Here is a 26,127-nt window from a genome sequence, read left to right on the forward strand (position 1 = left end):
AGCAGTTGATCCTCAAAGGCTTGAAGTAGCCATTTAGGTACAGTGTGAAGCTCCGGTTTCTACCCCAGTTCTGTTATTGGCGTCTACTCGATCTAAAGGTCGAAGAGCCGGAAACAGAAAGGCAGAAACCATACAGGAAACAAGCATTCTCTGGCAAGGCTAGGAAGTGGTCTTGAGAAGGGACCACAGCCAGGTTTCTCCCGCTTGGCCTGACAAAGTCCAGGTCCTACTGTCAGCCCTGGAGCCATCTCTTTCTTTCTGCAGTGGCTGCAGTGGAGGAGGCTCAGTTCTTCGGGGTTCAGTCATGACAACTAATGGTCAGGCTCTGAAGTCCATATGGTGGGATTCCCCCTTTTCTCTCTGGGGCCACTAAGGAACGCTCCTCTTCCCCTCGCAAAGCCTCCGACCTGCTGCTGAACAAGAAGGAGAGAAGGCGGAACAGCATCAACAGGAACTTTGTGGGCGACTACATTGGCATGGACGACCATCCGGAGCTACGCCAATTCTTGGGCAAGCGGGAAAAGATTGATTTTGCCGACACTGTCACCAAGTACGACCGGCGGTTTAAGGTAGAGAAGCGAGGCAGCTCGTTTGCCTTTGTTCCCGCTTGGGTTAGGCTTTTCTGGAAGGCCGCCTGACCCAGTTGCAGAGGGCATGCAGACAAGCCAGTTTTTCGTTCTGAAGACCCCAGATCCAGCAACTGTGCTTTAGGATGGGAAGCTGTTGTCTGTGCAAGTTGATGCTGTCGTGCAGAAGACCCGCTCCCTCCAAGACATGCCTACCCACAATGTCATCGTACCTGGCCGAAGGCCGTGTGCGGAGAGGCCAGTTTCTGGGCTTAATGCAATGGTTATCACAGGCCAGACTGATGATCCTGCCTAGGAGAAGGAAAGAGCAATGGAAGGCCCTCAGGTCCAGGGTGGGCAACGTCCCCTAATCATGGGACCCCTCAGAAATCCCTGAGCTCCCCCACCGCTCCCAAAGATCTTGGAACTTCTCTACGGGAAGCCTCAGGGAGGTGAAGGCAGGTGAAGCGACAGCCACGGATGCTTTCTCCTTTCAGGGCATCAAGCGAGACCTCATCCTCTCCCCCAAGTGCCTGTATCTGATTGGGCGTGAAAAGGTGAAGCAGGGAGCAGAGAAAGGCCTCGTGAAGGAGGTTCTCAAGCGCCGGATCGAAGTGGAGCGGATCCTCTCTGTGTCACTGAGGTCAGGGCTGCCTTGATTGCCTGGGACCTGGGTGGGGGCCCAGGAGGACCAGGGCTTGGCGAGCTGGGCGGGGGCTGCTTTCAGAATGATTCTTTTACGCCTCTTGCAAAGTGCATGATATCGCTCCCTGACTAGAGGGTGCATGCAATTAAGGCACTACACTAATCAGAAATTGGGCAAAGTCTATCTTATCACCCATTCTGATTGAAAGAACTAAAATGATTAATTATAGTTCCTGATATTCTGTCAAAATTTACCATTACTATCTGCTTATTTATTTAAAGGCATCCCAGTAGTATGATTGCTTTTTGAAAGAATGCTGCAAAAGTAATCAAATGGAGGTTTTGTGTTTTGTTACTGAAATGTCAAGACTACCTGGCCTTCATGCTATTTTAGAGGTGTTTTTAATAACCCCTCTATTTGTCATACTGATGTAACTTACAGACGTCTGTAAAGCTAGAAACAAAGCCAGATGTTTGCGTAGAATCCTCCCTGGGGAGGCCAGCTCTGAATTTAGGGTGCCCCCAATTTCTTTTCCCAGCACCCTGCAGGACGACCTGTTTGTCCTACACGAGCAAGAGTACGACAGCCTCCTGGAGTCCGTCTTCAAGACCGAGTTTTTGAGCCTCTTGTCAAAGCGCTACGAGGAGAAAACGCAGAGGCGGCTCCCCCTGAAGTTCAGCAACACGTGAGTGGCCCTTGCACTAGGCGCCCCCGGGGGGGGGTCTCCCTCCTCCTTTGCATTGGGAGGGGGAGGACACATTTTGCTGAAATCCCTCATCTGAGAGGATCAAATACCAATGGGGGGAAGAGGGAGAGAGGGAGGGACGGAAAGAGAGAGAGAGAGATTTTTAAGCTTTGTTTGAGATAGCAAATTCATCCATCACACTTGCTCAGCCAGCAGCCCACACACGTCCTGCGGGCAGAGACAGCTGGGCTATTTGCTGAGCTTCCTCCTCTAAGTCAGGCTGTCTGACTTAGTGTCCGTGTATCTTCTTAGTGCCGGTTTCTCACCCAAGATCTAGTGAAAACCTCCTGCAGAGACAGAGAGGCTCAGGAACCCCAGCGATGCCCCTAAGGGTCCTGCCCCAAGGAGACCCATCCAGGGGGAAGACTTCTGGGTATCACCTACTGTTCTTCCTTTCTCTGCCAGTCTGGAAGTGAAGCTGAAGAAGGAGACCTGGGGGCCATGGAAGGCTGGTGGCTCTCGCCAAGTGCAGTTCAGCCAAGGTCAGGGAGACGTGGCCATTCTCCGGCCAAGCAATAAAGTGCTGCAGGTCAGCATCGGGCCTGGACTCCCAAAGAACGCCCGTAAGTGCAAACGCCCAGAAGTGGTGGCTGGAGAAGGCTAGCGGCAGGTATCACTGATCACCGCTTGAGCAAATTCTGGGGTGTGTTTCAGGACCCACCAAAAGGGACGTGAGCCAGCCCAGAGGGCTTCCAATCAAAACGCGTGGCCAGAACTATCCAATGAGGGCGGCTCCTCCACCCCCCGGGAAGGTCTCCAAAGGTATGCTTTGGGAAGCTGCTCCCAATCCTTGGTCCCCGTAGGGTATTTTCTCTCCCGTCCCTAATCATCAAGTTATCCAACAAAGAGCACTTAAAACCCTTTGTGTGCACGGCGGCCTAAATAGATTGTGACAAGATCTCCCTCATGCTATTGCCATAAAGGAGAGCTCTGTGGTGGAGAGGAGACACTTGAAGGTGGCTCACCCGGTCCGAGTCATCGGTCAAAATCAGCAATGGATTCAAAATGAAGGCACTAAGCCATGTTTTGTTTTAACCTGGATCCATTGTATTGACCACAACGGCTGTGTTTGTGCAATAAGTAAAACGCAAGCCAAATGGATCAGCTTGGATTTGTGCCACGTGCCCATCCTGGAGGAGAAGACTCCTGGTTAAGTCTTCCAGACCCAGTGGAGGGCAGGGGGATCAGGTTTGGGGGCAGCTGCACACTAAATGCAAGTGGCTGGGAGTCCCGGAGACACCTGAGGCCTAGTGGCAAAAAGCCGGGCCATGAAGGTGAGGGCTCCCTGCTACTCCAAAGCCTGGCAGTAGAACCCCACATCTGGGAAGGAATTTCTAGGAAGCCGTTCCACGAAGGGGCCTTGGAATTTCCATTTTTAATTCCTTTCAGATCTACCGAATGGGGTGATCAAGCTCCAGCAGCACCCCCTGCATCCTTCGGGGCCAGCAGGCCAACGGGCTAGTCAGAAGAGCCTGTACACCTCAATGGCGCGCCCACCACTGCCGCGAGTCTCGGGGGGACCAGGAAAGGTATCCCAACAGCCCAGCAGCTTGGATTTCCTCAAAGTGCCAGAGCAAGGGGCCGCCGGGTAAGCCTTGTGCCATTTGGCTTGGTGTGAAGCAACAGATGGCTAGGCTGGAGGGCTGCTGCACCTTCCGTCTCTCCGCTGGGCTCCGGGCGAAGGCCCAGGGGGCTGCTGCTTTGCCTGCCTCCCCTTGGCAGATCCTTCAACTTGTTGAAAAGACCCATCCAGAACAAATGCTGGGTGTCTTTCAAAGTCAAGGCTCTTTTATCTCAGTGAAGCCTGTTGTGCATGATTGTTTAAAGATCAAGAGAGGCTGTCATGGAGAAGCCACACGTGTGTCGAAGCTCCCTCATCACAGCAGTATACCTCCTGTACCCATCTCACACACCCACGCGCATATCCCTAAATGCCCAAACCTTCTGGAGAGATCACCCCTGCTTCATTAGATCGCCTCTTGCAGCTGAGCTGTGCTCGCCCTCCAAGCTCTCCCCGCAGCTTAGTTGGCATAGTGCAGCCCGTATCACCACCTGCTAGAGGGAAGCTTCTAACATGCATGTTGTCACTGAATGGATCCCTGTCCATTAAGTCCATCTTCCCGTTCTGGAAACATTCATTATCTCCTACCCTCATTCTGAGTATTGGCAATGGTGGCCAAGGCTGATGATAGGCACTGTAGTCCGAGGCTCAGAACTACATCTACACTTTCTCCAGTTACAACAGTGACTCTCCATTTAGAGCTCTTGCTTTAGGCGCTCTCTAGTCCCGGATCTGCGCACCTTCCGCTGCGCTGTGAAGACCTTTTTATTCCATCAGGCAGGCTTGGCCTAATCTCTTCCCTTTTTAAATATGTAAATTTTAATCTTTTTAAATTATTGGGGTGTTTTAATCTGTCTGGGCCAAAATGATTTAATTTGATTTTATCTGATTTTTAAATTTTTTATATCTATGTATTTTATTGTTGGCTGTTCACCGCCCTGAGTCCTTCGGGAGTAGGGCGGTATACAAATCAAATAAACTAAACTAAACTAAACTCCCTGTAAGGTAGGCCAGCCTTTCACAGATGAGCAGCGGCTTGCGGAGGAGCTATCTGGACTGCGGAAGCCCCAGTTCTCCAGGGGTGTCTCTCCCCTCGGGATCCCTGGTATTCTGCAAGACAAGGAGCACTCAAAGCTGCTCTGCATGGATGGCCATATTTGCTTGCCCCCAGAAAACGTGTCCCTCTGTGCAGGCGCATATATGAGTTTGCCTGTTGGGGTTGGGCACAGACAACTTAGCCCTCCTCTGTAACTCCACAGTGCTTGCAGGCAGACGACAAGCCGTCCCCCACCCGCCGGGGGCAGACCCAAGCCCCGGCCCCAGCCCCAGCCCAAGCCACAGGTACCCCAGTGCAGGGCACTGTACGCCTACGATGCCCAAGACACCGATGAGCTCAGCTTCAACGCCAACGACATCATCGACCTCCTCCGAGAAGGTAAGGCTGCTCCTGCTGCATGGGGGCTGCCACTCGGGGTGCGGGGTGGGGGGGGCAATGAGCTGGGCACAGGTGGCCATTTGCCCTTTAAGCTGCCGACATTCAGGAATCCTCCTTTAATACTATGAAACCTGAACTTCTAGATGGTAAACCCCACAGCCCACGCCCAGGGTATTTTTAATATACTCGGAATATTCAGATAATGGTCAAGAGGGCTTTGTTCTGCATTGCCTGAGATGCAGGAAATGCACCTTGCCCATCTCTGCCCCATCCAGAATGTGCACAAACTGGCAGTTGGGCCTTGGAGAGAAAGTGGCTCTGCTCTCTGCCCTGGCACTCCTCAGGGAGGGCATCGCCTGCCCAAAGCAAAGGGGTGGGGGTGCAGGTGGCAACCATTTCATCAGCCTCAAATTGCCCCCTCTGACACTGGGCCGCCGAACCTCAGTTCTGCTTGGGCCCAGCTATTCATTCCTTTTACTCCATGGCCCAATGTTGCATTGGCTTATTACTCTCCTCCATTTGGATACTGCCCGAAACGGCTTTTTCCCTCATCTTACAAATATTGCTTAACGCATTGTAAGCCGCCCTGAGTCTCCGGAGAAGGGCGGCATATAAATCAAATTAAAAAAAAAAATAGACAAGGAAAAAAACGAGACTTTGCAAATGTCCTTTCCTTGTGTCCCACTGCAAAGCAATTTCTTAGGTCTGAAGGCTGGGGTGGGGGTGGGGGGTAGGTCAGGGTCAGGCAGAATTATTTCTAGCTAACTGTCCTCTTTCTTTCCAGACCCCTCAGGCTGGTGGACAGGGCGATTAAGAGGGAAACAAGGACTTTTTCCGAATAATTATGTGAGCAAGATGTAACTCTGACCCTAAGAAACCCCTGATCGGCTCCAGGCTCCCTGAGAAGATGCTTTCCAACCCCTTGAGTGAGCCGCTCTAGGCAAACCCTATAAGAGGCGTCTTCGGTTCCGCCATGAGGTTAAAAAGAGGATAAGTCTGTTTTATGAGAAGCCAAAGCCCTCAAAGCCAAGGATTTATTTATTTTATTTAACTCTTTTCTTGTGAAGAGGAATGTGTTCAGATTACATTCCATTATTTTTTAAAAAACCCAGTTCTGGAAATCATCAGGTGCTCTGTGACGGATTTAGAATTACGACGGAGGGTGGGGTTTTTTCTTTCATTTTTCAAGTGCCTTTAGTTGCTCTGCTGTTTCTTCCAGATTATCTAACAAAGCAATGAAACTCTATGCACATTTCCTCATGGGCAGCTTTACAGGGGAAACAGATTCTGCTGCTAGTTCTCTGTGGAACCTCTCTTTCCCCAAGAGTCCAGGTCTCTCTGTATACATCTACACACTCCCCCCACCCCCACCCCCCACGGTCTTGTCTAGGTATGCTTGTGACTCCAGAAAGGCAGCAGGACCAAAGGAAAACAGTATTCTATGCTGCAAATACTTCACCGTGCTCAGTTAATGTGGCTGGCCCACACTGACTCTTGTTATTACTGTATCTCTGCATTATACACACACCCCTTTTGTCTCCAAGGAAGCTGTAAACTCTTTGTCAGTGGTTTCATCTGGTGCACGTTTAAAAGAAATAAGTCAGAGGCAAAGCTGCACCGATGTGCACCATAACTCAGTGGCTTGGGATATGATTTGGAGCCCAGGTACTTCATCATAGGAACACGTCATGATGGTTAGCAATACGAGAAGTTTCCAAAGCTGGTCTGTGCTCCTGTTGGCCTTCTGCATGTTGTTTTAATTGCTCTCCTCCCATCAATAAAAACAGAGACTACAATTCTGGTGTGACAATCCTGTGCAGGCTAGACCCCTTCTGCCAGGGGAGGGGTGCATGTGAGGGCTTGGAAAGGGTCAGCAATGGGGATGCCTTTAGGACAGTACAGGTGATTTGGATGGGGCCACTGTGGGGCAGGGTTGACTGGACACATCTAAGGATAGTAGATTTACAACAGCATTGTGGTGCAACTTTTGTGGCTCAAGGCAGACCACAGTACCAACTGCCTGTGAAGCCACAGGTCCAGGCAAGGCTGAAGCAGGGCCAGCTGCACAGGACAAGAGACAGTCTTGGCTCCAAACAGAGGCTGGATGACAAAGTAGATGTGGGCCCTGCTGATTTCTGCTATAGCTTTTTCTTGGCAAGCTGTTTTGCCCATCCTGCCATCCAACCTGCTAAGCCTGAGCTAAAACATCCCCAAAGAGATGGTGGCCTGGGCAACTGACCCTCTCCTCCCCAACTCAGCTATTGGGAATCCCAGTTAGCAGTCATTGAGCAAAACCCACATGTCCTCAATAGCTGGAGTCTCAGACAAAGGCCTTCAGGATCAAGGCAAATCCTGCCCTGCAGCTGTCATGATCCTGTGACTGGATTTGCTCTTATCAGTTAGACATGTGGAGCTCTGGATCCTCACTATATGGAGTGGGAGAAGACGTACCCATGGGAACTCTGCAGCCTTGGAGAAGGGCGTGCAAAGCTTCCTCGGGTCTTGCCTGCAGCTGAGACTCACCCACTGGCCCTGAGAGAAGACCTTCAAGAGGCAGAGCGCCGCAGCTGCAATCTCCGAAGGATTGTAATGCACCATCTTGTAGTCCACAATAGTTCCATCAAGTATTTTGCTAGCAGGTACGTTTCAGCAGAAGGCTGGAAATAAAGGACCAAAGCCAACCATCGGTCTTCAGCCTCAAAGGGGGCTTTGAGTGCTTTTCTCTAGGGAGGGGCATCCCACAACTTCCAGTCTCCTGCACGCCTACTGCTTTTGCCTTGAAGGGACGCTCTAGTCAGATTCGGAACACTCTCTATTCCTGCCCCACTTGCTCCATCCCTCACTATGCTGTGCCTTCCTCCCAAGCCATTTGGAAACCTCAAAGCAGGAACAAAGCTGCCTTGCTTGAAAGCCAAATCTGCTCAGGGAACTGCCTGCATTTCTGGGACTTGGTATTTGTGCACCTATTCCCCCACTCCAATCCCCTGTATTAAATTTATGCAGTGGAAATGTTCTGCCCAAATCAACATAGTAATTTTGTTGGACTGTATGGACAACCTTCCTGGCACCCACTTCCCTTATCTGATCCTGCACCCAATTCAGCCCAATGCCCAAAGAGCTGGGGACAGACGTACTTCTGAAACTTTGGCTGCTCTCCTCAGGAAGTGGAGTGGTAATGGCTAGCCCAGCACAAAATTCAGCTTTTTCAAGATATTCTGCTCCATTTCCCGAATCCGAGTGGACTTGTATGCTTTATTGGTTATGTAAACAAAATCCAAAATACTCGGTGCATAGATCTCTTCATATTTTGCAGCCAGAAGCATTGCAGTCACACCAACTAACCCTAACCAGGTTGAATCTGGCGGGACACATAGGCCCAACTTCAGTCTTGTGCTAGTAAAGAAACTGGTTTTCATGGTTTATTATTCTTAAAACTTTCTACTGTTCAGAAGTCAAGATGGAGAAATTTCCCTCCCCTTCATCCCTGGTTAGATGTTTAGCACCTCAGAGAAGACGCTTTGTGATTTAATTTGCCTGAGATACATTCCTACAAGGCTTTGATGAGAAGCACCCAACTGACAGTGAAATTAGTGGAGAGCATAAAGGTAGGTAATCTGTGGCCTCTTAGACCCTCCTAAAATGAGAGAGCCAAAGGAGCAGAATAGCCTCTTCGGAGTGATGCATTGCTGGCCTGAAGGCCCTGCCCTCAACAGACGGCCTTGGCCCTCCTCTCTCCTGGCCAGAGGTCAGCACGAGCACCGCGCAGCCCATTCGGCCACCAGTCAACGGCACCGCCAGGCGTGGCAGACAAGTGGGCGAAGGGAAGTTGGGCTACCTGCAAACAGCGATCCGTGACGGCCACGCGGGCGTCGAGCGTCTCCTGCAGAAGCGGGACCCTGGCACGGGCCTCCAACCGCCAGAACGGCCCGCGGGCGCCCACTGAGCTCAGGGCCGCCCGGAAGGGAGGGGGAGACGCCCGGACGGACGGACAAGGGCTCCTTCGCTGGAGCCCCCCGCCCCTCGCCACACCTCCGGCTGCTGCAGGGAGCGGTCCTCGGCGTGGGCGGCGTTGCGCAGCTGCGGGTCCCCCACCTCCTCCGTGCCGGTGCGCAGCCTCTCCGAGGTGGCTTCTCTGCGCCAGCAGGAAAGGCCGCCTCGCTTCCTGCCGCGCCAGCCGGGCCCCAGGACGGACCCAGAGGCCTCCCCGTAGCCCCCCCCCATCAGAGAACGGGGGGGGTTACAAAAGAGGGAAAAGCGAGTCCGGGCAGGCGCTCAAAGGGAAGGAGCCCCCCCCTTATCGCCCCCATTTCCGGGGTGGGGGGGCTCTTGTAATGCCGGCTCCGAGCGCGCCCGAGACCCCGCGGCTGCCTTCCCAGAAGGCACGGAGCCCACCGGGAGGGAGCGAGCGAGCGAGCGAGCGAGCCTGCCTGCGGTGCACGAACCGGGCTACCTTCACCGGAAGGGGCTATAGAAAGCCCCACCCCCACCCCAATGGCCGGTGAGACCTGCCCCAGGTGGGCGTCCCAAGCGGTTCCCGCCCTCAGAAGCCCCGCCCACCCGGCATGCGCCGCCGCGGACCTCCGCCTCCTCGGGCTTCGAATGGTAGCCCCCGCGCCGCCATTGGTCCTCCGCCTGGAGGAGACGCGCCCGATTGGCTGCCGCCCCGACCTCTTTTTTTTTTTTTTTTTTTGTCCGTCCGGCGTCGCCACGACCGCAGCCCTCGCGCAAGGTCCTCTGGGAGTTGCAGTTTTTCTGCGGGAGGAAGGGAGCGAAGCGGCCGCGGCTCACGAGTAGAAGCGGGATTCCCCGGCCGGGGAGGGCTGGCCCATATCCTCCCTCACTGTGTGTCCCGGTTGCGGCCTCGCTCCTCAGAAAAGAAGGGCGCTGCGTTTGGAGCGCTTCCAGCAGCGGGCAAAACGAACTCCCGCGCGCTGGGCTGAGTCGAGGGCTCTTCGGAGTGCCGCCCCCGGGCTGAGGAGCGTCGTCCTCTGCGACATTCCCCCCCCCGACCCGCTTCTCATGCAGGCGGCGCAATTTTCTGCAAAAGCCTCACGGGAGTTATTCCCCCTCCCCACCCCATAGACGTTAATAGCAGAATAACCCTGTATAATGCAAGGAAACCAATCTTGAGAAATAACACAAAAGTCGGATGGATTCAGCTAACTTTATTAATTGTAAAACTAAAAAAAAAAAAAAAACACCCAGATCCCCCAGAGAACAGGGATCTTCATAAAACCTATGAATTCATGGATATTTGCCTTAAGAAATGATATTTTAACTCCTGGTTTCATCCTGGTAGCGGCGTTTTTCCTTTTTAACAAAACCGGTCTGTGCAGATCAGTAGATGAACTTAACATAGGACTGAGGAACGAGAAACAAGACAGACAACATCCCTGCTCTTCCCCTTGTTCTCCTAGTACTTGTTTTATTCAGCCTGCATCTATCTACAGTGCAGCTAGTTGAAATCCAATATTTAGTGTTCAGTAGAGCTGTTCACAGCAGTAAACTTTTTATGTTAGCGATTCAAATGGCTAGACATAAGAAAATGGTACATACAATCAGACAGCAGTCTAAATGTTTTTAATATTGACATTCAAAGATATCTGCATTGTGCTGAAGGTTTAAGAACATAAAAATGTGATCCAAGAGGACGTCCCATTAGTCTGACATTACAGGATGGGAAGGCGAGGCTTCCAGGCGAGAGTGATGGGGCAGACGGTGGGGCAGGTAGCCCCGGCCATGCTCCTTTCGACAAACCTCGCCCAGGACGAGGCCTTGGTACCTCTCTCCCACACAAGTATACAGCAGCTTTTTTTTTCCTAATTAAGGAATGTCTTAAAAAAAATATCCTTTGATCTTTATACATTTAAAACTAAAAGACTTGATTAAATTAAGGACTCTGAGGTTAGTAATGAGTGAAATCATACTCTGGAAAGTTGACTTTCGGTACAAATAAAAAAGGGAGGGAGGACCACACAGCTCTACTTCCTAAAGCAGATAATCTTGCCTGCAAGTTTTGGGGGGGGTCACTAAGCCCATAATATGTGCAAAGAAATGCAATATGGGGAGCGATCCATGCAAAAGGACAGGGAAAACCGGTTAGGAATCTGAAAGGGCTAAACAAACAAACCAAAAATAAGCTTTATAAATACACTAACTGTAGGGTTAGCATCAGGTATACCACAGAGCAGACAAACGGCACTCTAGCAGGTTCAAATGCTTCCCACAACTGCACAGCGGAGTCAGGCCATCTTTGGTTGACTGCAGTACCCGGAAGGAGGAAAGCAAGAGGTTGGAGGCCAAAGCCTGTCAACTTTCGCTGGGCAGCTGAGCCTCAATGTCCACTCTGCAAATGGGGCACTTCTTGTTGGTAATTAGCCACTGGTCGACACACACTTGGTGGAAGAGATGCATACACGGAAGGCGCCTAAAAAGGAAGGAAGGAAAGGATCAGCAGTGCACAGGCTGGCCAATGGATTGGGTTTTTGATTTTCAAAAATAGGACCCTGGACCCCTCTAACTGATCAGGAAAGCCGTCTTTTGACAGGGCATCTTCTCCAGAACTATGGCCCTTGTAACAACAGATGGCTAAATTTGGCAAAAGGACCATGCGGGGCAAGAGCTGTGAGCTAATTTCTCTTTCAGGACAAGAGTTAGACTGCAAAGTGGAAGTGCGCACAGGGCCAGAGAGATCAGTTCCAGTTGGGAAATGTTAAGTTATTATCGTAGGGCGTAGACTGCAAAGACGCAAAATAAATTAAAAAATAAATTTCTTGCAGTAGTTTGTGGCATCAAACAGCTGAGCCAGAGCTTCCCCGGCTAACCCTAACCCTCGGGTTTTACTTCCAGAGCCTTGCTGCAAAACAGGTCACTTTAAACTGGTCCTGGAGCTGCAGCCTCAAAAAGAATGGACAGTTTCTCCTCTGCCCAGGATAATTTTTTGACCCCCACCCATACCAGTATTTGAGACAAACCGGTTGCAGCTGGCTGGAGCCTCCACCTCTCTAAATTTCCAACCTTCTGCAGTACACTTTTACAAAAACGATTCCTGGTCTACACCTGATCCACATTAGTTCAGTATCTCCAATAGATTTCCTGTTCAGTTACCTGACATCTTCCCCTTCCTCTAATATAGATAAACATATGGTACACTTTTCCTCGGTGTCTTCCTCAGTTCCTTCTTCCCCATCATGTTTGCAGTGTAGTTTCCTCTGTGAGAACCAATCAGTTGTTACCTTATTAGCAGAGATGACATTATTGGCAAACTGAATGAGATCTGTTTTATACACAATTATCATTTCTGTTACACCAATCCACTATGCATCCCCAACCCATACATGGTACGGTATTTTAAACAATATACAATTAAAGTTGGATAACAAATTTATCCAGCTGCTATTTCTGAATTCCTAACCTCTGGTACAATTATTTCAGTATCCCATAATTTTTTTGACAATTTCAATTGTTAAAACTAATTTGTCTCTGCTATTGTAAAAACGCCCAAGGCATATTTAGAGGGGAAAATGACCCTACACAAGGTGGGTCAATGAAGCTACATTATGTTCTCACAGTGATACAAAAGAGCTGATTTTTAAAAGTTCAAGCTCTCACTCACACACAAGCTGTCTCAATCAACTCAGACTATGTTTCTTTGTAACACAACCTTGACAACTGAGCAATTATTCCCAACTTATTTTTCCAAAAGCTCCATGATCAGAGCCTTCAGTGTCTTCTCTGATTTCAGGAACAGGTCACCTATTTATAAGGCTATTATTTGTCAAGTGTGACATGCTTTTTTAATTGTTTTCCAAGTAACAGATGCAATGGAAGTTGTTAAATACCACATTCCCAGCACAACCTGTGCCCCAACCCATCAAGAAAGGATCCGCTGGAATCTCCCATTTGCATGCAGGAAACTCAGAGAAGCACCAGAAATGAACCAGAGACTCAACGCGGCAAGGTGGGCAAAGAAGAGTGGGCAGAGTCCCTTCTCACTCAATTATCAGCAATTTGAATGACAGGCCAATTTGGGGCTCCAGGGTGGTTCCTAGATGAACAAAAGCAGACACAAAACCGTGCCCGACTTGGCCCCTCCTGGTGGAAAAGCAGGTTCCACACCTGGAATCTAGAAAGATTTGGGATTATCTGTCTCCTCCTAGAAAAGCAGCAACTTGCGAGATTCTGAGACACAAGAATCGATAAGCGTCTCTTTTTTTTGGGGGGGGGGGAGGGGGGGCTTTACAGGAAAACAGAGGAGCTTTGGGACACTCAATGGGGAAGTTCTTTAAACACCCATGAGACCTTCTCACCTTTTTGTACTTGTGGGGATAAGTGCATCTTTCAATGGTTCCTTGGGAAGCTCCGCGATTCACATTTCCTAAACGTTCTTCCAGATGGATTAATTCCTGGAATCAAAATGGAACAAAAGATGTTGCCATCTCGGTGCTCTCTCCCCAATGTACTAATTAAGTAATTAAGATGCAACTTATCTGACAAGTCACACACAGGGCAGCCTTTACTGTTCAATGGCTCTACTGGGAGGATTTGTCCTGGCCCTGCCCTCGGCTTCCCTCTTCCCATGTCCTAAAGGCAAATGAAGTGGGGCAATGCAGCACAGCACACAAGGAGGGCCTGGAGACCTGTGACGCCGAACGCCAAGGACTGCAGGCAGCCTCCATGAAGCGGGGGAGGCCAATCACTTCAGCGAGTGAGACCTCACCTCGTGGGTGGGATGGTTCACTCCAGGGCTGCTTAAGGCTCCTTAGTGAGGACTAGAGGGAAAGGGCTGCATTTCCCCATCCCGCCCTCCGTGGGAGAGGATGGCGGTTGCCTGAACCAGTTCATCTGAAGGCCCTTCCGAGCTCATGAACTAGACTGGGGAATTCATTAACTCTCTGCATCTGATACTTCAGTTCCTCTCTGCCACCTTACTGACCAGCAGGCCCAAGGAGAAGGAACGGACCGTTTAGGACCAACTCTCCCCTTCCCTGAGCCAACTTAACACTCCCAGCCAGGGGAAGGATGGCGGCTGCTGCAGAAGCCGGAAAAAAAGCCCCTTCAAGCTGGAATGCCTACCTGCCCCCAAACCACAACAAAGGCCCGAGGGCATTGTGGAAAACGAAACCAGCGTGTCCCCTCCCCACAAAAGTTCTGCCACAAAGCTGAGGGTGATTCTATTACAAACCTCAAAATTGCCCCTGAAAGGGCCTCTGAATGAAGTTCCATCCAATCCCGATGAAATGTAACGGATGTGAGGGTAGCCCGCCATGTCAGGAACCTATTCAAATAGCAGAAGGGAGTTAAGTCTAATTGCAGAGCAGCTGTGTCATGTATTTAACTGTTCCCGTTGCAAAGGGAAGGAATTCGGTCTGGCAGATGGCATCCCTTCCTTTTCTCCCTGAGCTGCTCGACCGCCACGACGCCCAACCAGAAGGAGAATCTTTCAGGAAGAGGCCGGCTGTCCCGCTCAGGCTGGACCAAGTTCAGCAAGCAGGACTTCGGTTGTGCAACTATCCTGACTGGTGCTCTGGGCCTGCCTCACGTGAGGCTCAGATGGCTGCAAAGTGAGAATGAGTAAAATGGTTCTACCCCCATGAACCCTCTCCTCTGCCAGCCAGCCTCTTACCTTTCAGAAGACCGTAATTCAGACAAACAGATGGCGCTACCTGCAACGCTGACATGTATGAGGGTCTTCAACATGCCAAGAACTGTCCCAACATTGGAACAAGGCCTGAAATACCACTCTGAAAATCTATGTGACCCCTCCCCGCTCCAAAAATGTCCTTTGCTGTCCTACAAGTAGAAACAAGGGAAGTCTCCCTAAATATGGACCCAGATAAAACCTTCTCCTTTCATAAAACAAGCCAGAATGCAGCAGGCGCCTCCCATAACAAAGCAAAGATGCTGCAAAGTGACCAGCATCATGTTCAGAAAGTCAAACCCTCCAGACCCCAAGAGAGATCAGAGGCAACCAAACTCTCGAAAGTGCCCCCCCTCCAAGAAAAGCCCAGGCCCAATGTCCACGTGGGGAAGATCCTATCAACAACGCAAGAGGACCCCGCTCTGCTCTGCACAGAGCATCTCCCACCTTCAAGAATCCACTCAGCCGGCTGCTAGAGAACCATTTTCTTGTGGGATTAAGCTGCCTTGGGGCAACTTGCTTGCCTTTGCCTGCTAGTGAAAAAACAACATGACCAAGAGCTTTGATCCAGCTATGAGCAGGAATTCTTTCTCCCCTGGCTCTGTCACGTTCCCCTCGACCTTTGCATGTCCCTCCAGAGGTCACAGCGTGTCCAAACCAGCTCCCCCCCTTTCCCCAGCTGAGTCCAAAGACAGGCTCCAGTGCTTTACTGTAGCTGGTTTCCGCCCAACCCTCGCTCTTGTCCTCTCCCCAGGAGCAATTTCAGCCGGGTTCAATGCTGCACATCAGAAGTGCTTCAACGAGGCTCCAGGCTGTTATGTACCAAAGACAAAGGCACCCCTCATGATCCCACTTGGCTCAAAGCAGCTCCCAATTGCCTTAGATATTGCCCTTGAGGAAGGAAGTGCCCAACGTTTTTCTTGGTCTGTGGCTGAAGGGATTCTCAACTCCTGTCCAGTGCAGAAGGGGAAAGTCCCTTTTTTCTCCCATCCCCAAATCAACAGGAAAGAAAGCCACTACAAGACCTCACCCCCAGGACAGCTGGCACCCTGAAGGTAGCTTCAAACTTCGACCTGGGAAAGGCACAATTCTAAAAACACGGCTATCAAGTTCAACCCCAAATATGACTGCTTTAGGTAGTAAACTCGGATTAGTAACTCCTGACTTTCACATACTAATCAGGGTGTTTTCTAATTCCGCCGTCAAAAGCAACGACTGAATTAAGAGCATAAATCAGATGCAGAGGGTCAATGGACTACTGGAGAACGTAATTATTTTCTCAAACAAAACAGGTGGGCTTCGGTTCCCCTGCCAACTGAAGTCAGACTATCCCTCTCTTTTTGTCCCCCGTGGTCTCTTCGGGGACCCCCTAGAGATAGCCTGCTCAGACTCTCCCCTGTGAACCTGGCATGACACGACCGGGAAACAACCGACCGCCAGAGCCGCTTGCAACCGTCTCGCTTACCATTAAGGGAAGAGCGCCAATCTGCAAGTGGTGAAGCCGAGGGGGGGTGTGGTAGTGGGCCAAGTGCGGGTGCATCGGACCTGGCGGGTATGTCGCTGCAGTCACGCCTGCTTCGATGCCCAGTTCCCTGCACCCAAACAGAAAGTCCATTTGTAGCCAGGGCTTTTCTCACTCGCTCACAGCCTTCAGGCCTCTGTCCATGGATCTCGCGCCTTTGGGACCTGAACATTTCCAAGCTGCCTCCAATTCATTCTGATTGCTCCCGGCTGCCAGCTTCCCCTTCTTTGGGGAGACCCATCGCCCCGCCCCCGCAGGATATGGGGGGGTGGGGGGCATTTCGCGTGAGTGAGACTGGTCTCAAGTCAGCTTCACAATAGGTGACACAAAGCTATACCAACCCCCCGAGTCGAGTTACACCAACCAGGACAGGTTCCCTCGGATGGGGCGTGCACGTTTCAGCATCGAAGGGGAAAGGATGATGGATCACTGTTACTAACCAAGCCGACCTCTCTGGCGCTTGTCGAGGATGTGAAGACATGGTCTGTGGCACGTGAATGTGGTGGCCGTGGCCGTAGTTGGGATGCATCCGGTGAGGATGTGGTGGTGGCCGCTCGTGCGCCCGCCTGGAGGGGAAGAAAAAACTGATGGCTGCTGAGTCTGAACGGGGAAGCCCTCCCTGCATGGTCCCTGCAGGTCTGCCCCATCGGCTGCCCCTTCCAAACCAGCTCTGAACCTCAGCCGACGTTGATCGGGTCTAACAAAGCTCAAAAGGGCAGTCCTGGCTTGCCAGACAAGACACTGAGAAGCCAAGGGAAGAAGTTCGCTTGAGTCTCTGGGCACTGGAGAGGCAGCTTCTGTTCGCCTATGAAGTTTGCGCTTTTCTAAAACGACTGACGTTCTAAGGCCGGTTGAGCCATTTCTCAGTATTTCAAAGAGGGCTCAGTATCTACAAGTCCTATCTGGACCTCCTCCCTTGCCCAAATCCAGAAACTGGATGGAAGGCTTCCAATGCAGAGTGAGGCTTAAGCCACCATCGGGCATCTGCAGCTGGCGGCTTTCTCCAGTTGTGCAGCCCTCAGCCGAAGGTGGCCAAAGAAGGACGCTGCTCAGGCCACCTTCGGCCTTTGCTGGGCTCCCCTTGCACTACAGAGCAGCTGCCTTCCATTATGCCTCTCATGCCTTTCCTTCTGCAGCTCCAGAGAGCCTGGCGGGGTTGGCAGTGATCACCCTGGGTGTCTCTGGGTAGCCTCGCGCTCAGCTTCTCTTCACCTTCCCCCAAGGGTGCTTGTGGTGGGGAGAAAGAGCACAGATCTGGGCTTAAGACTCCTGCAGAGTCCGGGAAAGGAAGGAAGCATCAACAGGTAAGATAAAGGCAGGGGGCTCCACTTACTGCATCGGAGTGTGTGTGTGTGTGTGTGTGTGTGTGTGTGTGTGTGTACGATTTTAAGTGTCAACCACTCCAGAGTCACTCTGAAGTCAGGCGGCTTCTAAATCTACTAAGGACATAAATGGTCAAGCCGGGCCTTGCCAACTCTTTTCCTGCTGCAGGGCTGGCTCAAGGAAGGGGGAGGGGGAGATGGAGAGCTTCTACCCCAATCTGGCTGACGTACGTCGGATGCTGCATCAGGCGCCTCCTCTGGACCTCCATCCGCTGGATCACGTCGTGAGGGTGCAGCCGCTGGGCCGAGGGGGCGGCCGTGGGGAGATGGTGGGCACTGGGTAGGGGCTGGGGAATAGGGGCCGCTGCGTTGGCCAGTGGATGAGGGGGGGGGTTGGGGCGGGACTGGGTGGGAAGAGGCATGGGAAGAGATAGAGGGGTGGAAGGGATGGACGGGGTGAGGGATGACGTAGTCTACCTGTGGGGGAGCCTGGGGAGGTGCCGAGGGAGGGGGATTGCCATGGGAATGGGGGCAGGCTGCAGCCTGAGGGTGGAGGGGCCGCGTCAAGGAGGCATCTGAAAACAGAGGGAGAAGAGCAGCCCCGTTACTCCTTGGGGGGAGCCAACCCCACTAGGGTGCCCTCCCCTACCTTTCAAGCACCCCACTTACAAGGCGAGTGCAGGTAATGGCGGCAGGCGGCCTGGGTGGGGGGCTGCGGCTGGGGCACCATGCTTGTGCTGTAGCCATCCATACTGATTGGCTGACTGGCAGCGGTCCCCGCCTGGTGCCCATAGAGGGAGGTCCGGGAGGAGGAGCCCGGGCAGCAGGGGTCGAAGGCCGAAGCGCCATGGAAGGAGCCTCCCCCGGGGTTCCTGATGCCGCTGCTGCTGAGATCCACCGGCAGGGCCTGCTGCGCAGGGAGAGCGGCCGGGAGGGAAAGAGAAAGGGAAAAGGGTCCGGTTAACACCCCCCAGCCAGCACGAAGAGAAGTCAGACCACATCACGCTGTGCTCTGATCGTGCATTCCTGCCATTTATGCAACAATACAAATCCTCCCTCCCTCCCAGCCAATCCAGCTGCTCTGAAAGAGAAATCCAAGGAAGGGGGCTGGTGATAGTTCTGCACCAGGGATCCAACGGGCGCAGGGTTCCTTACCTCTCTTCAGGGAGGGCTGCATCAAAAGGGACGGCCCTGAATGACCGAAAGAAACACCCGGCCACAGCTGCCCAGCTGAGGGGCTGCTGTCCCAACTTGCCTGGTCATGGAAGGCAGTGCCAGTGCTGCTGCTGGGGCCCCCGGGGGCCGGGACGAGGGGAGGCCTGTCGACGGGACAGCTGGAGTCGCTGAAGGGGGGCGAAAGGGGGACGCCGGTGTGGGGGCTGTGGTGATGGTGGTGGTGCTGGAAGTGGTGGCCGTGCTGCTGAAAGCAGCTGGTGTGGGGCGGGACCAGGACATGCTGGTTCTGCGAGGAGACGCTGCAGGGAGAGTGCTGGGGGCAGCAGGAGGGCAGCCGTGGCATGGCCGGGGGCCCCGGTTCCAGTGTGTGATTGGAGGCGTTTCCTCTCGCGTCATCTGCCATGGGGAAGGAAAGCAAACGGGCCTGAGCTGTAGCGATCCGAAGGTGAGGGTGGCGAGACCCCATCGGGAAGCACCGCAAGCTGTGCAACAGGCCCTAGGCAGACTGAGGGGGGGGCAATGAGGACAGAGTGGGGCCCCAGTGCCTGGGTCAGCCTGACTATCCTGCCCAACATTCAGCTTCCTCTCCAAGGCTCGGCATTCTCTGATCACAAGCACGGTCCCTCTACCCTCCAGCCCTGAGCCAGAGTTTCTCTCCCCACCCCCACCCTGTGTGTGGACGGCTGCAAGTCTGGTGGCTGCCCTCAATGTCTTCCCTGCCCAGCAACAGCACCCACAGGGCAACGTTTGCCTCTTCAGTAAATGCGGAGAACGCCTCGTCCCTTTCCATCCCAACGCAGGGGACAAGTGCAAAGCCAGGCTCTTGGTCCATCAGTGGCCTCCCTCCCTGCCCTGCTTGGCCCCGCAACAACCGGGACTCCTTTGGCCTCCTCCTTGCCTGGCACACACCAAACCCAGCCTGCCCTCTTCACTCAGAGTCCCACCTCCGAGCCAGCAGAAAGCAGCTCATGGCTGGATCAGGGGAGGTCATTTTCCTGGGATCGGCACACAGACGACACAAACCCCACTGACATCTTCAATACTACAACACAAGCGCCCCTTCAGCTGTGACAGGATCACAATTCCAAAGAGCAGATGGGATCCCCTGGGCTCCGTTTCCTACCTCCTGTCGAGTTCCCAGCCGTGCTGCCGCTGTTGGATAGGAGAGCCGAGGGCTCCGGCTGCAAGGGGGGCTGGCTGCCGGAGATGCCCGAGGCCCCTCCGGGGACCTGCTCTGAGGTGGTGGCGGTGGGGCCCCCCTCGGAAGCAGCACCGGCAGCCTGAACGTCCACTCTGGAGGAGGTGGTAGGCACCACGGCTGGGTCTACAACGAAGGAGAGACGTGGCGGTTTGCGTTGGTGGCCCAAAATGTGTTTCTTGGCGCAAGTACCAGGTGCCCAGCAGAGGCTCTGAAGGGAGCGATCGCAATCGAACTATTTCCACCCAGGGAGGGGCAGATCCGGGGCTCGGCCTCCCAGCCACCTACCGTCCTCGTCCACCGTGAGGTCCACGACTTCAGCTGCATTCTGCCTCAAGGGCTGGATGACCGTGGAGACTCGGCTGCGGTTCCGCTGCTCTGCTGGCCGTGAAGCATGGGAGCCCGAGCTGTGGCCCCAGTGGGATCGAGAATGCCCAAGCGAGGATCGAGCTCTGATCGTAGGCAATAGAAAAGGGGGCACAAGCCGTTTAAAAAGGGCTCTTTCTCCCTTCCTTCCCCAGCCTGAGTGAATCACACACCTTGCTCCACCCAGAGAAGCCCTTGCTAGACAGGAAGGGTCAGAAGCGAAAGGCCAGAGCCAGGGCTGCTTCTGGGTGACCAGCAGATGGCAAGAAGGAAGGAAGGAAGGAAGGAAGGAGAAGGGCAAGGGGCAGGAACCACGGGTAGCCTCGACTTACAAGAACAAAAATTTCCATGGCTGGGCAAGACAATCGCTAAGCGTATTTTGCCCCATCTTACGACCTTTCTTGCCCCGGCTGTTAGGTGAATCACTGCAGTTGAATTAGTAACACAGTCGTTAAGTGAATCTGGCTTCCCCACTGACTGCTTATTAGAGGGTCAAAAAGGGGGTCACATGACCCAGCACCCTCTCACTGTCATAAGTCCATGCCAGTTGCCAAGCGCCTGGACTTTGGTCATGTGACCATGGGGATGCTACCACAGTTGTAAGTGTGGAAAATGGCCAGAAGCCCCTTTTTTCAGTACCACTGTAATTTTGAACGGTCATTAAATGAATGATTGTAAATTGAGGACTACCTACATAGACAAGAACATCCCTGGCAGTCTCTAGATTCAGGCAGATATTCCAATTGTCAGAAGGAGGCTAAAACAAGGGATTTGTTTGAGGGATCTCCATCTGGGTCTCTGCAACAAGGTCCTGCCTTCTTCACTTCCGGAGGTCAAGCAATCCCACAGCTGCCCAAAGAACCCAGCGGGGCCCGTCTTACCGATAGCTCTCTCCCACAGTGACAATCTCTACTTCGCTGTCTGTTGAGGTAACATTGATTTCTTCATTGGCGGTGACTTGGGGAGTTGAAGATGCTTCGATCACCACCACATCTTCATCGAGGCTCCCTGAAACACAGCACCGAAGGAAAAAGGGGGATTCGAAAACAAATTCTATCAGGAGTGATCTGCCAGGATGGTAAGGGATCTACTGAGAAAGGCAGGCAAACAGAGTAGGCTATAGATAAAAGCAGCAATGCAACCTCTGGCTCTGGCCATCATGCTCTTCCTCCGAGTGTCACCGTGTCCAAGGAGCGTTCCAGCTCACAGTTAGACAGGGCAAGAGAAGCCCTGCCCAGACCCTAGGAAGCCAAGTAATTGTACACAACGGAAGTTACACTTTCCTGCTGTAGCATCCAAAGAACTGACAAGACACCCTCCTGCCCCAGCACCAACAGCCCCATATCTGCCCAATTCTAGCAGGGGTCAGCATCATGAGAGCCTGGCGCATCACAATAGAAGTCAGCAGCAGGAGCTGCTTTGGGGAACTGGATCAAGTAACAGCTGGAAGGGCCAGGAATCCTGGCATGCAACCTTCTCTCCCTTCCTGCCATCCATCCATCCTGTTCTCCAGCGATCTAAAGACAGGCCCTCTCGGAGATTTCTCCCTTCCCAGGTGCAGGCACCGGCAAGGCCTGCGGGCAAACGGGAGACCCGGAGCAGCCTCTTTACCTGAGGGAACTGCAGTGCTGGTTTGGTGGTTCTCCCCAGCTGACACAAAGAGCTCTTCTTCTCCTTCAGTGGAGGAACTGGAAGAGGATGCGCTGCTGAGGTCATTCTCACTGGTGCTACTGGAGCTGGGCAGCAAAGCGTACTTCTGTCGAGCAAAGACTTCCCTTTTTTTCCGCTGCATTAAAATCCGCTCTTTTTGGTTCTGTGTTCGTTGCGTAGAGCTACTTTTCACAAACCGCTTCCTAAAGGGAAGTCTTCTCCGAGAACTACTGTTGTGGAAACAGGGCCTTTTCAGTAATATCCCTGAGACGGAGTCCGCCTCTGTCCGGGGCCACTTTTGTGGCCGAGAACCATGGATTCTGCTGGAGGCATTTAAGACGGCCCGAGCCTGCCGCACGGGGGCCACCTCCTTGTCCCCGTCCGATGTTTCTGTGTCAGAGTCTCCAAAATGCAAGCTGGACGAAGGTGAAGAGGCACAGTCGCTAAAGGAAGAGTCATTGTCCTCGCTTTGTGTATCGAGACGTTGCATCGTCCCTAAAATGGGGGGCGTCTCTTTGCCCCCACAGTTCGGAGCATAGGAAGGGCCAGCCTGCTGGCTCTTGCGTTTCTTCCTCGCGACAATGGCTTCTTGCGCAGGTCGACTTCCGTTCAGGTCTTTCTGCTTCTGGGTGTCGCCACAGAGGTGAGAGAATTCATCCCCCACTTTGCTGGCAATCATCTTGACTTCTTCCCCGGGGAAGTTTTTGGCTGCCTCAGAGGGTGGAGGGTTCAAGAGGATCCCCTTCAGGTTTTCCTGGCTCTTTGGTGCACCAGAAGAAACGTCACTCTTCATATCCGCTTCTAGCGTATAGACGCTATGACATTGAGGGGCCCATTGAGACATGGGAACACTGCGCAGGGGCCTAGATGGAGACAAACATAAGACCCAGTTACTCTCCACCTCCCAGGACTGCTAAGGAACTTCAACTCCCAGAATTCCCCAGCCAACTATGATTGACAAACATTGGCTACGAGGCGCCTGGTCGGAGTGACTTCTACCCTTCCCCGAGCAGCCAGAAATCCCTGGTTCTGCAGCCTTCTCTGCTTCCCCCAGAGCAGCCCCTTCCCTGCCAACAGCCTCTGGTGTCTCAAGCCAAATGAAGCCAGAATGGAAGGACATGCAAAGACAAGGCGGGGCACCAGAAAGAGTTTTTCACCTGTGAAGGAACCACTAGGAATTTTAGATTTCCTATGGTTGGAGGAAGTAATAAATGCTAATTATATTTCTGCAAATATCGCTGTGTTAAAATGCTATTGATTGTACTGAGGATAGTTTAGGTTTTCACACAATGCTAATCATTTTATCGGCTACTGTAACTTGAATAAACTAAATTAACTTTAAATTTAGAAATAATTCCTAATAATATTAGGGAACACAAGATTGCTTCCCAAATATTCTGGTTGATGCCAGAAACTAAAATCACAGGAGGGAAATGATACAATCAAGGCAGAGAGATGTACTGCAGAACTGGGGCTTGTTTTATTAAGGGCAAGAGACATAAAGGGCCATGTGCTTTCTTTCCTCCACTCTTTCCTCCAGTGTCTCTCTCCCCCTCTCACCCCAATATGTGTAAAAGACTGGAAGGGATCTCACTAAACAAACCATCATTAATTAGCATAACACTCTTAGTTGCTAATTATGGATTCCAAACCACTATGGTTTTGTTCATACAAATTAAGCCAAACCAGCTGTACAAAGGCTCATTGGCTTGAACTGAGTAGTCCAATTTGTCTTTGGTTAAATTGTGAATCCATGAAAAATTGATATTTATCCACAACGCAGAGAGAAAATTCAGGATGTGAAGCTTAGGTAGGCCTGGGCAGGCATCTGCTTATAGGGGACCCTGCAGGGGGCAGGAGGGAATGTCTTGGACACCTGCTTCCCAAATCCCGCACCCAGGTGAGAATTGGCTACTACTGTCCTCCTGGTCATTTTCTTAATTAAAAGTTATATTGCTTCTCCACATTTGGGCAACACCAGCAATGAAAAGGTTGGCTATTAGGTTCACTCTAGGCTAGAGCATCCATCCAGGACGGCTGTGGTAAAAACAGTCAGCCGGTAAGTCTAGCTTAATTAGCAATTACACTTCAGAGTCGTTAACAATTTCCTTTATTTTACACCTTATAGGATTGTGTTAGACAAACTTAAAGCATTCTCAGCCAGAATCCAACAAGGCCTCATTGCTAGTTGAGAGCAGAGTCATACCCAAGGCATTCCAATCTTTCTGGCAAATGCATCCATTCCTCCCAGAGGCATCTACCAGAGTTTTATAAACTTTAGCAAAATGGTCCAGGTTACATCAGCCTTCCCACATTGGTTCTCTTAAGTATCCCAGCAATTCAAATGGGTTGCATCCATGAGAAAAGCACTTGGATTGAAAGCACCATTTTTACATCAGGGAAAGTGGGGTGCCCAGGTTGGTTCAAATCTCCTTCTGGGAGCTGCTCCCTCCTTTGCCCACAACAGAAGGGCATAGAGAGCCCCTGATGCCACAGGCCCAGATCCATCGTATTTAGGATAAGCAAATCAACTTTTCTAGCCAGCCATTCCAGCTCACCCTCCAATCCCGTGCAAAGTCCGGATTTTGTTCCTGCCAGACTTGGCCTTGCCAAGACTGAGTGATAGGCAATGGCAGGTCCAAGTTATTTTGCTAGAGAAGCCGTGAAGTTATGCTACCTGGTGCTGACCGGACTGGCTCAGTCAGGGGCTTCCTGTGTCCCCCTGGCTGCAGTGGGGGCAAGAAACTTTTCTAAAACTGTAATTTAGCTGGGGAAATCCTTGTATACTGCCCATTAACAGCCCCCAGCCCACTATTTATACAAGCCTTTCCCACACATTACATTCCTTTCTTCCTCCAGCTTTTTCCAAAATTTTCTGTTATGATTTTTTCCCACGTGATTTAGAGCCTTAACTGTCAACGATGAGAGAAATAAAGGTTAGAAACTGGTTTTTAAAAGGTCTGTGTCTCTTTGTTTATAGTTTATAGCCAGCCAGTCACCTTGCAGGGGAGATTGGTGATATTAAAAATTTAATAAATAAAATAAAATAAAATAAAACTTTCCCAACTATAATCTTTTTTTTGTCCTTATGCTAAACAGTACATTATTGCCAACTGTCATTGTTCTACACAAAACCCAGCATCAGGGCTACTATTACTGGATTGCTCATTAATGGTTGAAGAACCTGGTACAACTGTGGCCATAAAAATGGAACATGTTTCTGATATCCTTCTATTAACTCAGCTGAAATTTCCCCTTTGGTGCCTCAGCAACTCGGCCTCCGGTGCAAGTTGCCCGACCGAGAGATTCAGGGAATATTATTCAAATAAGGTGAATTGGCACCAACCGGCATTCCTGGTCCCGAGGGGCACCCCGGGGGTCTCACAGGGGCTCCAAAAGACGCGCACTCCATTCCAGCTGAAAGCCATTGGGGGTCGCCCAGGGAGAGGTCTCGGGGCCAATTCAGAGGCCCCTCGGAATTAGGGACGGGGGGCGAAGCAGCGCGGACACCTTGGAGCCACCAGCCTTGCAAGGGAGGCCGGCCGGACGGGCTGCAACCCCCAGGGATCTCGGATGGAAGCGGGCCTGTCAGAAGGACCTGAAGGGGGCAGCTACAAAAACCAGCCAGGAAGGGACGAGGAAGCATCCAAGGGTTCAGTCCTGGCTGAAGGGCGGGCGGGGGGGGGAGGGAACCCATCTCAGACGCCCCCCCTCTTATTTAAAATGCAGAGAGCGACCCTCTGGGCCTCGGAGGAGGAGGAGGAGGGGGAGGGGCAGCGTCTCTGGGAAGGAAAAGGGCCAAGAATTCCCCATCCGGGGCCCCCGTTAGGAAGCGCCCCCTCCCCCCCGCAGGCCCGGCCTTCTCTGCGGCTGGATGCGGGGAGGCCTCGGCGGGCGGCCTCCGCTCGGGCGCCCTTTTGTCTCCGGGGAGCGACCCTCCGCCGGCCTGGGGGTCCCTCGGGGCTGCCACGCAGTCGCCTCCCCCGCCCGGGACCCCAGCCGCGCACCTCGAGCGGCAGAGGCCTCGCCCGCAAGCGCCCCCAGCCTGGGCGGACGATGGGCGATGTAGTCCGCCCCGCGGGCTGCTACACGAAGGCCCCCCCCGGTCCGCGGCCTGCGAGAGCCCGGCGGCCCCCGCCCCGGAGCCTACCTGAGGGGGCCGAGGCGAGGGGCGGCGGCCTAGCCGGGCCCAGCAGGCGCCGGATCCCTCGCCGCCGCGGCGCCGCCTCCGCCTTCCTGCCTTCGCGGTGCGAGGCCGCCGTCCCGCGAGGGCCGCCGCTCTTCTCCGGCCCCGCCGCCG

The 26,127-nt window shown here is 52.6% G+C and overlaps 2 protein-coding genes and 1 long non-coding RNA gene across 3 annotated transcripts in view; 1 reads left to right on the top strand and 2 right to left on the bottom strand.

Annotated features, from left to right (window-relative positions):
- The window catches only part of MYO1E (myosin IE), a 25,689-nt gene extending 18,940 nt beyond the window's left edge, over positions 1-6,749 (top strand). Inside the window, exons 20-27 of the mRNA XM_070953945.1 lie at positions 400-569; positions 1,064-1,209; positions 1,751-1,897; positions 2,363-2,520; positions 2,612-2,719; positions 3,347-3,545; positions 4,778-4,953; positions 5,738-6,749. Coding sequence (XP_070810046.1) covers positions 400-569; positions 1,064-1,209; positions 1,751-1,897; positions 2,363-2,520; positions 2,612-2,719; positions 3,347-3,545; positions 4,778-4,953; positions 5,738-5,814 — 1,181 coding nt within the window. The 3' untranslated portion in view covers positions 5,815-6,749. The remainder of the gene's footprint in view (positions 1-399; positions 570-1,063; positions 1,210-1,750; positions 1,898-2,362; positions 2,521-2,611; positions 2,720-3,346; positions 3,546-4,777; positions 4,954-5,737) is intronic.
- LOC139324220 (uncharacterized) lies at positions 5,953-9,260 on the bottom strand. The gene is made up of 3 exons (XR_011601057.1): positions 8,789-9,260; positions 7,477-7,610; positions 5,953-6,177 (listed from the first exon to the last, which is right to left on the bottom strand). It is a non-coding gene; the product is annotated as an uncharacterized lncRNA (long non-coding RNA).
- An 857-nt stretch (positions 9,261-10,117) lies between these two features.
- On the bottom strand, positions 10,118-26,111 carry RNF111 (ring finger protein 111). Its single transcript, XM_070953706.1, is given in 15 exon segments — positions 10,118-11,380; positions 12,061-12,164; positions 13,263-13,358; positions 14,138-14,230; positions 16,059-16,185; positions 16,556-16,681; positions 17,669-17,829; positions 17,831-18,012; positions 18,107-18,347; positions 18,693-19,009; positions 19,737-19,937; positions 20,100-20,263; positions 21,059-21,185; positions 21,789-22,690; positions 25,978-26,111. Coding segments are annotated over 14 exon segments (2,940 nt in total). The 5' UTR covers positions 22,672-22,690; positions 25,978-26,111; the 3' UTR covers positions 10,118-11,262.
- Positions 26,112-26,127: the final 16 nt, after the last annotated feature.

This window comes from Pituophis catenifer, unplaced genomic scaffold, assembly GCF_029215685.1.
Source record: "Pituophis catenifer annectens isolate HBS135680 unplaced genomic scaffold, rPitCat1.0.hap2 SCAF_14, whole genome shotgun sequence".
NCBI classification, from domain to species: domain Eukaryota; kingdom Metazoa; phylum Chordata; class Lepidosauria; order Squamata; family Colubridae; genus Pituophis; species Pituophis catenifer.